Here is a 13,910-nt window from a genome sequence, read left to right on the forward strand (position 1 = left end):
CTGTATATTTAGTAGAAGTCACATTCTTTAGGGATTATGCAGTGTTTTCGTAACATTAAGAATTTGAGGTTTTATATACTCAGGTTTACATATCTTTATACGTGATGTGCAATTTTATTTGAACAGATTGCAAATTATGTAGAATGTCGGAGAATGGGTCTGTTTTCATTGTTGGGTACTTATTGTTATCCAGTTCATATCTCATATCCATGACCAAAAATAATAATTTTAATTTTTATTATTTGATTTGTAGTTTGTAGAAAGAAATATATTTGTGCTTACACTAAGAAATTTGAATTTGTTATGGAAGGTGCTGCCTAACTTTCTCAAACACATGTAAAACGAAGCAAACTCTTGGGAAAGTATTGAGTACAGAACCAGCAGTATACAAACATACTGCTCCTTACCTCTCAGTGAGTGATGTTCAATAAAAGACCAGATTAGACTACAAAACAGTACCCAATAATGTAAAAACTATATACCTAGAGTTAAAAACACATTTTAATTACCCTTGCCCAATGTCCTCTTAAATTGCCTGTTTTTTACTACCCCAGTAGTAAAAAATGCCCTGACTTGCCAAATAAGCCAGCTGTCTCCAAACATTGTTTGTTCCCCAATCTGTAAAACTCACCACTCTGTTGAGCTAAGACGGGACTTCTCTACTGAACTCTGCTCCGTGTCTATATTTTGTACTTCTTTGGATATGTTTCTCAGTCTCAGAGTAGTAACAGCTCAGCCTGCCTGCATAATTCATACAGGAATGAGCTGAAGAGATAATGTTACGCTAAGGCATTCTAGCTCTTACATTAAGGGTCCTCCTGCACACTTACAACAGAAAGAGCAAACATAGTTTCGGGCACATGTTGTAGTAGTCTCAAGACTTACAGCGTTTAAAACCAGAGGGAAGGAGTTCATTCAGCAGGATCGCAAGAGCTGAAAGGAAGAGGACTGTAATGCACACTATATGGTAAACAAAAGGATGCTGAAAGTCGTGGATACCGCTGTCGTACAAAGCAGAGCGACTCTTTATTTGTAGGATTTCTCAGCCTTCTGCCAAAGTTGTGAACAAAATTGCCATAAGAAAGGATTTGTACACATTCTAAAGAGGAAAAGAAGATACTGGATTTTTTTTTTTTTAGAAAAATGGGAATACACCTTATCATAAGGTAAAAAAAACTTTCTGTCACCGCTAGAAAACTAACTTGTGAACTAGCACTTTGTGAAGCAGTAATTTGTGATTTTATTGACCGATACGCAGTGATTTTTTTCAATTGTATTTTGTAGCACAGATTTGCAATCCATTTTTAAAACGGTGTAAGAACAAAACACCTGACCTTTTCAGCGTGTTGTGTACAGCACGTCCTCTGGGGAAGATGGGACTGGTTCTCTGCGCTCTCCCTGTTGACAACTGATCATTCGGGCCGCGAGACATGGAGTAGCATGAGTTTGGCAAAGGGGGAGAATGCCTGCCAAAAAAGGTGATTCAAAAGCCACAGCGAAGAAAGGAGGGAAGGGGGAACCCGAGAAAGCCAAGGGGGCGGATAAGGGCAAATCTGGCGATGCCAAGAAAGAAAAAGATGACAAGAAAGGGGCAAAGGAGGATAAAAGGGGGGGAAAGGAGGAGAAGAAGGGTGTGAAAGAAGACAAGAAAGGATTAAAGAAGGGCAAGGAAGAGCCCCCTAAGGGAAAGGGAAAGGCCGATGCGAAGAAAGGAAAGGACAGGGGCAAGGGTAAGAAGGCTGTGACCAGTGATTCAGAGGAAGGTTCCGACGGAGACCCGCTGAAGAGTGAGGTGGATGATAGCGAGGAGCCCAGTGGGGCGGCCGAGGAGGATGAGGACGAAGAACAGGACGACGAGCAGGAGAACACGGAGGACGAGACGGAGGACGATGGCGCGAGGAGAGGCAGGCGGACGGCGGCCCTCAAGGGAGCCTCCCGAGCAATGGCAGGCATGAAGGCCAAGGGCAAGGCGAAGCACCTGCAGTCGGAGGAGGAGGACGAGGAGGAGGAGGACGGGGAAGAGGAGGGGGCAGAGGAGGAGGAGGAGGACGAGGACGAGGACGAGGACGATCGTGGAGTGAATCGCAAGCGTGCCAACTTAAAGGCTGCCTCCAAAGTGGTAGCTGGGTTTAAATCTGATGGCAAAAAAGAGGTGAGGAAAGGTAAGGATTTGCACCTGAAAGGCGCCTCTAAAGCTGTGATGGGGCTGGCCGTTGATGGAAAACAGATAAAAAAGAAGAAGCGGGAGGAGGCCAAGGCCCACTTGAAAGGAGCTTCAAAGGCAATTACAGGGCTTGCTGGACGAAAGTCCCCACCTCCCGTAGAAAGAGAACCTAAAAAAGGCTTAAAGAACGCCTCTAAGCTTTTCATGGGATTTGGAGGCTTCAGGACCAAAAGTTCCAAGAGAGGCCGAAATTTTAAAAATACCTCTAAGCTGTTTCTAGGATTTGGCAGGCGGAAAGGACCCGCGTTGCTGGCCAAGAAGAGGAAATCGGTGCTGAAGAGTACCTCCAAGTTCATGATGCGGTTCCAGCGGAGTAAAAAGAAAAAACAAGCAGAAAAAGAAAAGGCTCCCCCCAGAAAGACCTCGTTTCTGTTAATTAGACTAGGTTCTGGGAAACCGGAAAGCTCAGCGGAAGCTTCCAAGAAAACGGGGTTTGGAAAATTTCTGGAGAAAACCAAGATGGGTTTGTTTGGCAAAAAGAAGACGAGCTCTACCGGTTTCAAATCTCGTGGGATGCTTTTAGGCAAGCTTGCAGGCGCGGCAAACTGGCTTACCAAGAGGTTTCTGTCCACTAAAGGAAAGAGGAGCTCCCAGGAGAGGCACAGCAATGAAGCCTGGTTTTCAAAAATTGGAGCCAAAAAGTTACCATTCCCATCCGGCGATGAAGTCATGCGACACAGGGCTAACATGAAGAGGTTTCGTGGTCATCACAATTTTGGCTACGAGCAGGAAGATGATGAATATAGCTACGAGGACAATGATTACGAGAGAGGTCCATACCAAAGAGCCACGACCCGAAGACAGTCTGTGAGGAGCAGGTATAAGGAGCGCAGTCACATGCCAGGATATTCAAGACTTCCAGCAGGAGAGTACGACTATTATGAGGATGATGAAGATTATTATGAACATCCATCTCAGCAGCAGTATGGTTACTATGAAGAGGAAGAGGACCATTATGATCCTTCTGCGGACTACCAAGATGACTATGAATATTATCAAGACGGTATGGACTACTATGATCCATATCAAGGACAGAATCAGTATGACTATTATGAGGATCAAATGGGCTACTATGATTATGAACACCAACCAGATGACCAGTATGCATACTATGAAGATGGAATGGACTACTATGATGCTACTGATTATCCAATAGAGGATGAGTATGGATATTATGGTAATGAAATGGATTACAATGAGCATGTGTATCCTTTAGAACAATATAATTATTATGAAGATGAGCAAGGTCATTACGAAAACCCCTATGGAGCTGCTGTGCAATCGGATCCTTACATGAAATATTCAGGCTTTGATGATCCATATTATGATGAGTATCAGCTTAATTACAGTGAATATGGAGGTTCACCTTATGTTGAATCATCATATAACCAGTATCTGTCTTATCCCTATATCATGGAGGATATAATGGAACAAGAGGAGAATGAGGAGGTTGACAGTAATGAGTATGGAAACTTTTTTTCTCCACCACCTAATTTTTCCAGTTTTACAGGGCATGACATAGGAACAGCACTACCTTCTGCATTTCCATCTAAAAAGCAGTTCAGACTCTTCCCCAGACCTCAGGTCAAATTGTTTGGGAAGGATAAACTTGACATTCGACTGCCACCCTCTCCACACATATCTCTGAATGACTTTGATGAGATGTCTGAGGAAGATGAATACGACAATACACATTTAAGTCCTTTCAGTGGTCAGAATCGGCAATTTGCTGTTCCAATGTCCTCTCAATTTTCCTCACCAAATCGATTTCCGCCAGCTATGAGCCAACAGACAGTTACATTTCAGAGACCACTGTCTCCTACCCCTACAGCCAGGCTGTTTGGTGCCGGCAGCGGGCAAGGAAATGTTTCAAGAACTCCTTCTCCAACACCCAGTGCAAGACGTTTTGGGAGCCCTGTGCTTCCTAGGGCCCCTCAAAGACCAATGTCTCCTACACCACAAGTGCGACCATTTTCTGTTCAAAGGCCAGCGTCCCCATCCCCAAGCAGGCACTCTGTAGCACCGATGGGATCTCCTCAGCTTTCAAGACCACCTTCCCCTCAACCACCCATAAGAAGGTTTGGTGGACCACCTCTTTCAAGCCCACTGCCTCATCGATCTGCATCTCCTGATCCTATGCTGCAAAGATTTGATCATCCTGCTGGAAGAAATCGCTCCCCTTTGCCTGTCAGGCGGTTAAGCCCACCTGCTTCTCCACTGCCTTCTGTAAGGCAGCTAGGCAGGTTTGGAGTCCTAGCAGAAGAAACAGAGCCCCCTCTTTCTCCAGTACAACCTTCAAGAACATTCGGTCAACCATCTCCCATTCCAGGACACTCAAGACCGTCTTCTCCCAATATGTTCTTTAGACGGTTTGGTCACACATCCCATAATAATAATGCTCAAAGACCTCCATCCCCGCAATTGCGAAACAAAAAAATCAGCCCTCCTCCTTCCCCCCAACTTTCACTCAACAGAAGAGGAAGTGTCCGGGGAGGAAATGATCAAAGGTCAACATCTCCGCAGCCATCATTAAGACAGAGGTCTCCATCGCCTGCACCACGCAATCCTTTTTTGAACAGCAGCCCTGTTAATAAACAGTCTGCCTCTCCCCAGCTATCGCTCAGAAGAAGTCCTCCCCCGTCACCTCGACCATCTCTTAGAAGGGAAAGTAACCCAGTGCCCCCTCCTCCACCAAAGTCTCCATTTAGACTTTTTGGTCCCAAAAAAGGTGAAGCCTCAAAAGTCTCAACCAACCCTTTCCTGAACAAGTTGGGCAGACCACCTAATCGTGGACCCCCAGTTCCATCTCCATCTCAAAGACCCCCATCCCCTCAGCCATCTTTAAGAAGAAGGAGCCCACCTCCTTCCCCTCAGCCAAGTTTGAGAACCTCCGGCAGTATTCGGCATGCAGATGTAGAGAGGCCATCATCCCCAAGTCCAATGCGGAGAGCCCCATCTCTTGTTCCCAATCCAAAATTAAAAATCGCTCTGTTTAAAGCTCAAGGCAGTGCCCCAAACCCAGTGGCTAGAAATCCTTTCATGAAGAAGTTTGAACGTCCTGGAGGAGGGGGAGTTCAAAGGCCACCATCACCCATACCTTTGCGACGTTTGAGTCACTCTGCAGGAGCTGAGCCCCAACGCCCACCTTCCCCTCATTTACCAGGAAGCCAAAGACCTCCCTCCCCGTCACCATCAAGAAAGTTCGGCCCTTCTGTCAACGGGGTGAATAGTGTTACAAGTCCTGCATCCAAATTTAAACAATTTGGTCGAAATAGGCAGGTTACAGGGGCGGTCAATCCTTTCTTGAAGAGAATGGGGCATCCAAGTGTTCCAATCCCACCAAATGCTCCCCCGTCTAGACCATCAGTAAGAGGCAGGCAAGCATCTTCAGGCCCAGGAAATCCAGAAAGGCCACAGGGAGCCTCACCTCCACCGTCCCCATCAGCTGTTAAAAGAAATCCGTTTCGGAACCCGTTTGGTCTGCCTCCTGGCAGAGCACCCCCCCATCCTGTGGGGGATCCAGCAAAACAAGAGGAAATGCCAATCCAGAGGTCTCCCTCGAGGAGAATGTCAGTAAGACCAGGGGTTGAACCTCCAGCAATAAGAGATTCCCAAAAAATGTCACAGCCCCCTGCACTAGGAAGAAACCCTTTCTTGAAGGGCAGGGGCCGTCCTGTGGCCAGAATTCCTAGGAACCTTCCTTCTCTGAGGCAGTCGGTAAGAGGGGAGAATCGTCAAGCAGGTATAAATGAAGCTCAAAGGCCTGGATCTCCACAACCTTCGTTAAAACACCCCTCCTCTCCGCCTTCTCTGCAGAAAAGCACTTCAGCCTCTGTGCCTCCACATCCCCATATTAAAATGTTTGGCCGTGGCCGACCTCTTCCAAAGCAAGGAAAAGATGGAAATCCTTTCCTTAAACAAACTGGACCTGCAGGTGTAGGGGAACAGCAAAGACAACCGTCACCACAGCCATCTCTAAGGCATCCATCAACTAAGGCTTTCCGTCCCCCATCCCCACAGGCTGGAATTAAGCAACTGGGAAGTATCAGGGAACCCCACAGACCTCCTTCACCCCACCCTTCCTTTAAACAAGGGTCCCCGACTCCCTCAAGGGCAGCCTCACCCAATGAGCCCGCTCCTCACTCTCCAATGGTGAAAAAATATGGCCAGGTGAAGGAAGATGTTTCATCCCCTCTTCTAGCCGGTGCACCTCACCTGCACAAGGCCTCCTTCAGACAGCCTCCTCCAGGAACCAACGGGCGTTTACACTCACCTTCTTCATTTCGGGGTCCCCAAAGCTTCCCAAGAACGAGTTCCCCAAACCTAGTCGAAGAAGAGCACTCTTCGGATGACCCCGGGGGTAGATACGCAGTGGTAATGCCTCAGGTTCAGAGGATGGGACCGTCGCACAGAGCCCCCCAACATTTGAAGCAGCACTGGGCTCAGAACCACACGAGGGAGGTCGAAGAGCTGCAGGATGTGTGGTCTTCAGAGAGAGTCCTTCCCCTTCCAACCGTGCAGAACCTGACCAAATGGTCAGTGTACAGAGAGGACAATGTGTCTGACTTCCTGACAGGAGTTTCCACTTCACAACACGCGGACACTTCTGAAAGTGACTGGGAACCAGACACAGAAGGTGAAAGGCAAGGGCCATGGTATAAGAAGGTAAAAGCAGCTGATCTTACCGGTGCCTGAAATCACTGAAAACCCTAATTTCTCTAAATGCTGTATTTACGGGTTTCCACATTGTCTTAGCGTCTAAGTGGAAGAGTACAGTACATATCATGCAGAGTAACAACGAGTAACGGTGTTTAAGTTTCCTTGAGTTTGGGGGTCAAGGAATGGTTTTGAGATATAGCACACACTCAGTGACTGCTAATTGCAACACAAAACGTAGAACTCCGTACAAAACCTATAGACCTCTGGGGTGTGGATAGTTCTACAAAATCGGTGCTGACACTAATAATTAGGCAAACGCCGTTCAGATACTCAATAATTTCTCAGATTTCAAAACATCCATTTACACAAGACATCGTTTATATGTGTTTTTACAACTCTGTCAACCACAGTAAGCTGTTTAAAAACGCAGCACCTCACAGTCTGCAAACTGGATATCACAAAAGTGCCGTAAAAATACATTAATAAACGTGTAGCGTGTTAATGAAAGTATGGTGTTTTAAGCAGTATTGCATTACTGTGTTACTAAAGCACTTAAATGTTTCCATAGGTATCTACAAATGTCTCAGGACTGCAGATTTCAGCATTACTTCAAAGAGCCATAATAGACTGGTTATTGAACTTAGGTTATTCCTTCACGGCTTTGGTAATTTCCTGGGTATTTTGTCTCTGTGCTGGTTCAGAAATGCAGGAAGAAAAAGCAAGATGATCAGCAGGGGTCTTCTTGGGAGTTGCGGAGCACTTTTAATTAGAAAGTAGAAGGTTTTTCTTGGCAGCCTGGTACGTGGACAGGGAGACACCTGAGATATTCCCAGTGCGAGAGGAAATGACAGGGGTAGGTATTAGCTTACCTGGTCTGGCAACTCAGCTATTTCCCGGGACTGAAAGGCTATGCTTATGGACTCTGGTTCCAAGCCAGGCTAGCAGGGTTGATTTTCCTTTGTGTATATGAAAGGCAAACATCTGAATTAATTACTGTACTGTTGATGTGCTTTTTGTTGATTTACAAGGTTGATTATGAAGACTCAGCTACTGCCAAACCACTTTTGAGGCACTCTGTCCTCTTAGCTTCATCTCGGATTAATTCCATGAGCCATGAGCACTATCACTGAGCAGGAGCTGCTTATTTGTGACGTCAAGGAAGAGAGAGCTTTTAATCAAAACCTGAGACTAAAAAAGCCAGGAAGAGGGTTTCTGTATTGTACTGCGTTTATTTGTTTATGGTTTTTTTTAATGAAAGCTTTGGAATCAGAGAAATTAACCAGATGGTATGTGATTTGTTTACATGATTTATTACATCATAAAGATTCCACATATTGCAGAAATGTAATAGTTTGCAGTAATAATTGATGTGTACAATCCCTAAGGAACTTTGCTGTTTTTAAAGATGAAGCATTTAAAATATATGTATAAACTGAGTATAAGAAGAAAGTTATCACTTTATGCAAGCATGTTCTTAGAAAAATAAGACATGGATTTTGGATATTAATTCAATGTTTTTGGCACCATTTTGATTACCTAATCATTCATGGCTGACATACACTTAAGTGATCTCCTAATTAGTGAAAGAGGTGATTGGGCACAGGCAATGAGGTGATATACAGGTATCCTTCTGAATTTTAGCCCTGCTGAAAATCAGGAAAGAAGACCACAAAAAGTAACCAATATGCCCAGCGTATCAAGAGCACAATGCATTCCTGTGATCAGTATGTTGGAGGCTGGACTAAGTCAGACTTTCTACAGCATGTTACAGCATATGTAGTCTGTCCTCAATAGGCCCCGTTCTGGCAGACCATGAGTCACTGCCCCTTGCTAAATCTCCAAATCAGCATGCTCCAATTTCATGATTGTTTTCTCTCTGCCAAATTCACTGCATCGCAAATGAAGTGGATTTGGCAGGTCACAAGAAATGATTGATGGCAACCTGAGTACTTGGCGCTACATTGATCAAGTCCTCAGACCTCACCGGTTGCCCTTCCTGCTGGCTCATCCTGACGTGACAACATCCTAGCAGGGCACCGTGTGCTGCTCATATAACACCAGAGAACGTGACAGTCAATCTGTGAATGCCCTACCTGCCAGATCTTAGCCCCCTTGCCTGATCCCATTGCCCCAGCTTCTAGGGGTCACTGGTCACTCAAATGCTTGTCCAGACTCTACAAGAGGAACAGGACAGGATTCCAAAAGACATCATCTACAACTTAATTGCAGGATGCATAATTACAGGTTGCAGGTAAAGATCATATTGTTTCCAACAGTGACCAGATGTACCCGTGACTTTCACAGTATATACCTTGTTAAACACCCTTGATGATGGCAAGAGTTAATCAGTACAATCAATTTATATCCATTGTGTCTGGTCACTAATATGTCGAGATTTTGTTGATGTGTCTTTGTGAAATTTACTGCAGTTATGAGTGATATGTTTCTTTGGATGCTCAGCGTATGGTTGACAAGAGGGATGTCCAAACATTTGAGGACCATTTATGGGCTCTAAGATATATGTCACTAAGTGGTTCTTTACAAATGTTTGAGGATGGTCTACTTGTGCTGGCTGTACATTTAAACATCACCGGCGTCGGTGTTGAAACAGTTTAAGCTTCGTGGTACTGGCTGGAGACAGTACAACAAAGTTTCAGGTTCAACGGCACAACCTTATTGTTCCACCCTAGAAACCATTTTTTTTTTAAAAGGATCAAGTGGGTTTTCATCCTGTAAGCATCTTCTCTTTGCTTTGTTTGTCTAGTGGTCTCTTATGGCTTGGGTCTCTGTCTTTTGGACCTCTGGTGCGTCTTGTGTCTCCCTTTGCCCTGCTACAGTACCTCACACACCAGCTACAGGGAACACAGCTGTGGAGCATCTCGATGATAAAGATTGACAGCTTCCTCCTCTTGGGCAGTGCTTAGATCTGCTGCCTGCCACACTTGGTTTGACGTTTGTGAGGGTTTTGATGAAATATTATATATCTGACCTTTGTTCTTTTAGCATTATAAAGAACTTAAGTGGTCATAGTGCAAATGAGTCAAGAAATACAGAACACGGTTTATTCCTATTTGAATGCAGATGTACTCCATTCGAACCCTTCCCTCCATGCGGTATCGGGAACAGGCTGAAGAAGATGGGGTGGAGGATATGACCCAGCTGGAGTAAGTATTATTTTAAGTATTAAGTAAGTATTATTTTAATCACATGTGGCAGCACTATGAAATGGCTTTGTTCTAGGGCTCAATTCAATTCAATTGAGCCCTCAGTTTAAATCAGTCTTAGCTACAGTAACTTCTACACACATCGCCTGATGGACATTTTCTATTGGCCAGAGGCTCGCTGCACCTACCCAATGATTTCAAAAACTGGTTTACAGGTTAAAAGTTGGATTTTATCTGGGGCTAGATTTACACAGAACTAGTAATGCATTTTGTGTAATTCTGTACAGAGGAATCCTTCAAGAATCATGAAAACACTGCACTCCGATTGCTTAGATAGTGAAACTTCTAGGATTTTGTTACTTTCCAGTACGGGCTAAGTTACCCAGATTGTGCTCACTGGATATTACTGGTTACTGAAGCCAATCAGTCCTATCCAGTCCTGATCATTAATGATTGGATCCTTAAAGATGGGAAGGGGGCAGGTTTATTGTAGCTCATCTCATTATTAACTCTTGTACCACACGAGAAAGAACTTCTATTGCAGTGGCCTGCTCCCCACCAATACACAGCTCAGGATTATCTGAGGTTACCTTTACAGGATAGCAAAATCCAGCAAGAAACATTTCTTCTTCTTGTCTCTAGACTGGACTAAAGTATGCATTTTTGATGTTGCAGTTTAAAGTATTTAAAGTATTGCATCATGTGCATGTTATGCTTTCTTCCTCAATTAGTGAACAGTAATGAAGAAATTCTTACATTTTTTTGCAGGGAGCTCCATGAAGGCACTGTGCTATATAACCTGAAGAAAAGGTTCAATCGAGAATTAATTTATGTAAGTAGGCTGACTGTATCCTTTGAAAAAGGTGTAATACATCATTGCATGTCTTCCACAGTGGCAGCAAGATTTTAACTAGCAGTAAGAAGGTGACAAGTCTTTTTTAAAAGAGCTGTTCTAAACGCACTGTTCGTCTGCTCAGGAACAATTTATTTTTTCTTATTTTACAGTGTCTTAATGGTACTACATAAACTCTTCTTAGGTCTTATGTTTGTAAGTGCACATCAACACATAGTGAAGCAGATGTTTCCCATACAGTCGCTCTGGTTGAGTTGTTTTAGTTTGCAACACCTCTAAAGTGGCAGCAGCCAGCAGCCATATCACCCTGCACCTCACTGCTGGCAGCCCACTGAAGCTCAGCAGGTGTGAGCCTGGCCAGTACCTGGATGGGAGACCTCCTGGGAAAAACTAAGGTTGCTGCTGGAAGAGGTGTTAGTGGGGCCAGCAGGGGGCGCTCACCCTGCGGTCCATGTGGGTCCTAATGCCCCAGTATAGTAACGGGGACACTATACTGTAAAATGGACGCCGTCCTTCGGATGAGATGTGAAACAGAGGTCCTGACTCTCTGTGGTCATTAAAAATCTAAGGGTGTTTCTCGAAAAGAGTAGGGGTGTAACCCTTACCAGTCATGGCCTCCTAATAATCCCCATCTGTGAATTGGCTTCATTACTCTGCTCTCCTCCCCACTGATAGCTGGTGTGTGGGGAGCGTTCTGGCGCACTATGGCTGCCATCACATCATCCAGGTGGGGGCTGCACACTGGTGGTGGTGGAGGGGAGTCCCCATTACCTGTAAAGCGCTTTGAGTGGAGTATCCAGAAACGCGCTATATAAGTGTAAGCAATTATTATTATTATTAATGATTAAAGTGGCATTCTTTTGCCTTTTTTGCAGACCTATATTGGCAGTATCCTAGTCTCTGTGAACCCCTATAAGATGTTTAATATCTATGGGACTGACGTGGTGTTGCAGTATGAGGGACGGGCACTGGGAGAGAATCCACCGTGAGTGTCGCTCTGGAAAGAGAACCCTTACAGTATTATCAGCAGTCTGTGTTTGTGCAGTCCCGTTGCTATTACATTCTAAACATGTGCTGTTAATCATATGGTTTTGGCCAAAGCTTTCAGTTCCACTGTAAAACGGATTTTCCCGGGCACTTTACACTTTGAGTAATTACTTTTCTGAAGCACTCTGATATATGCGAGATTCTCATATTTCCACTAACAAATTGCAATGGAGCTAGGCATGGGGAGGTTTATGGATTGAAGGCCATATTACATGTAAGGTAACAGGAGATGTATGTAGAACAGGGTGAGTGTTACAAGGCCGCACAGGACTCAACAAATGTTGACATGGAAATAATACCCAATAAACCGCATGCTGTCAATCCAGCAGTGCTAGAACTTATTAGAAGAGTAGTGTCAGTTCACTTCTAGACTGTAATCCATTCACTGAAATGAAAAAGTTTCAATAATATTTGCAATTATTAAACAATAGGCAAGTGTGCCAAATATATTATCAGTAGGTGTGCATATACTGTATATGAAACAAGCCAATACAGTCTAGCATACTTTATGAAATAATTTGTTGATATACATACTGTATAAAGTCATGTAATTTACGTTATCATTTAATTGCTTTGATGAAGAGCATTGTATTTCTTTTCTAGACATCTTTTTGCGATTGCAAATGTTTCTTACACGAAAATGATGGATGCCAAACAGAACCAGTGCATTATTATCAGGTGGGTCACATTTGTGTTGCTAGTAGATCAGAGGTCTTTCTGTATTGCTGATGAAGTTTTGTTTTAACGTGTGATCAGTCCCACCTTTTTGTGGACAAGTTATGAATTTAGCCTCCTTTCCTGGCAGGTTCTTTGCTAGCCTTGGTTTCTGTGTTCTAATCTTTGCCAGTGTAGCCTGGTTCAACTAATGCCTCTTTGTGATGCACATTGTGGCCACTGTCTATCAGAGAATCAGTCTGTGGGCTTTAACGTTCAATACATTAGTATGAGCTGCTGTGGGAGTTTTTTTTTCTAAACAAACAACACTTCCCCATTTGAAATATTGGAAATAGGACCCATTAAAAAGCAGAAGATTAGCTTATTTCCGAAGCAATGTAAAATGTTGTCAGCCTTAGTATTTATACAAATACACCATTGTTGCAAAAGATATTTCTAACAGAGAAAAAGGGCCAGCTTTCAATGTAGGTGTCAGGTACTGCGTTTAATCAGTTAAGTTTTCTAGTGTTTTACAAACACTCTGTAAAGTCCAGGTCAGTTGGTCTTGCTTTCCACTGCTGGTAAATTGCTGGAATTCTTCAGACCTTCAGTTACAGAAGATATGTGTAAGAAAAGAATCCCAGTTTTGCTGCCAAGCTTTTTCCCACAGTGAGATCACATCACTCTATGAAATAAATCCTTTGTAACTTCAGGCAGGCTGGCGTGATACTTGCATTCCAGAGTTGAATTTCACATCTCTGTCTGATGTTGAAAGGGAAACAGGAAAATTATCAATCACAGCTGTGACAGATGTATAGAATGACCTAAAACATCCGAGGCACTGCGAGAACCATCTTCTCCTCAGATGTATAATAAAAATGTCATGATACAGCAGATTTCTTCTTATATTTAAGAGAAATTAGTTTTATGCTCTTGTTACTTCTTCCATTCTAAAACAGTCAACAGAGCTAGAAGAATACCTTGCAGTTCAGAATGACCTTAACTTTTTTCATATTGTTTATATAGAACGTACATAATAATATTTAATGTCTAAATTGTTTATAAACGCAAATTGCAGTCCCTAAAGTGTTATCAATGTTATCAGTGTTTAGTGCCTTTTATGTAGAAACATTACAAAGCACTTAACAACAAAATACAGTGAGAGACAGGCCTCACCCCTACCAGGTGAGCTACTGTAATTACGGACCTGCCTGAACATTCATTATTTCTTTCGCTGTCACTCTCACTGTCTCACAGCCACCATAACTAGCATTTAATTGCTCATTTTAAAACTTTCTCACAGCAATTA

General features: G+C 43.7%; 1 protein-coding gene across 1 annotated transcript in view; it reads left to right on the plus strand.

Annotated features, from left to right (window-relative positions):
* Positions 1-1,462: 1,462 nt before the first annotated feature.
* The window catches only part of LOC148818499 (unconventional myosin-XV-like), a 71,458-nt gene continuing 59,010 nt past the window's right edge, over positions 1,463-13,910 (plus strand). The window contains exons 1-11 of the mRNA XM_088936875.1: positions 1,463-1,994; positions 2,130-2,831; positions 2,901-3,680; positions 4,554-4,920; positions 5,025-5,127; positions 5,719-5,793; positions 6,395-6,889; positions 9,965-10,047; positions 10,816-10,879; positions 11,776-11,885; positions 12,551-12,625. Coding sequence (XP_088793001.1) covers positions 1,463-1,994; positions 2,130-2,831; positions 2,901-3,680; positions 4,554-4,920; positions 5,025-5,127; positions 5,719-5,793; positions 6,395-6,889; positions 9,965-10,047; positions 10,816-10,879; positions 11,776-11,885; positions 12,551-12,625 — 3,386 coding nt within the window. The remainder of the gene's footprint in view (positions 1,995-2,129; positions 2,832-2,900; positions 3,681-4,553; positions 4,921-5,024; positions 5,128-5,718; positions 5,794-6,394; positions 6,890-9,964; positions 10,048-10,815; positions 10,880-11,775; positions 11,886-12,550; positions 12,626-13,910) is intronic.

Source organism: Atractosteus spatula, chromosome 18 (genome assembly GCF_055471065.1).
Source record: "Atractosteus spatula isolate fAtrSpa1 chromosome 18, fAtrSpa1.hap1, whole genome shotgun sequence".
Taxonomy (NCBI): Eukaryota; Metazoa; Chordata; class Actinopteri; order Semionotiformes; family Lepisosteidae; genus Atractosteus; species Atractosteus spatula.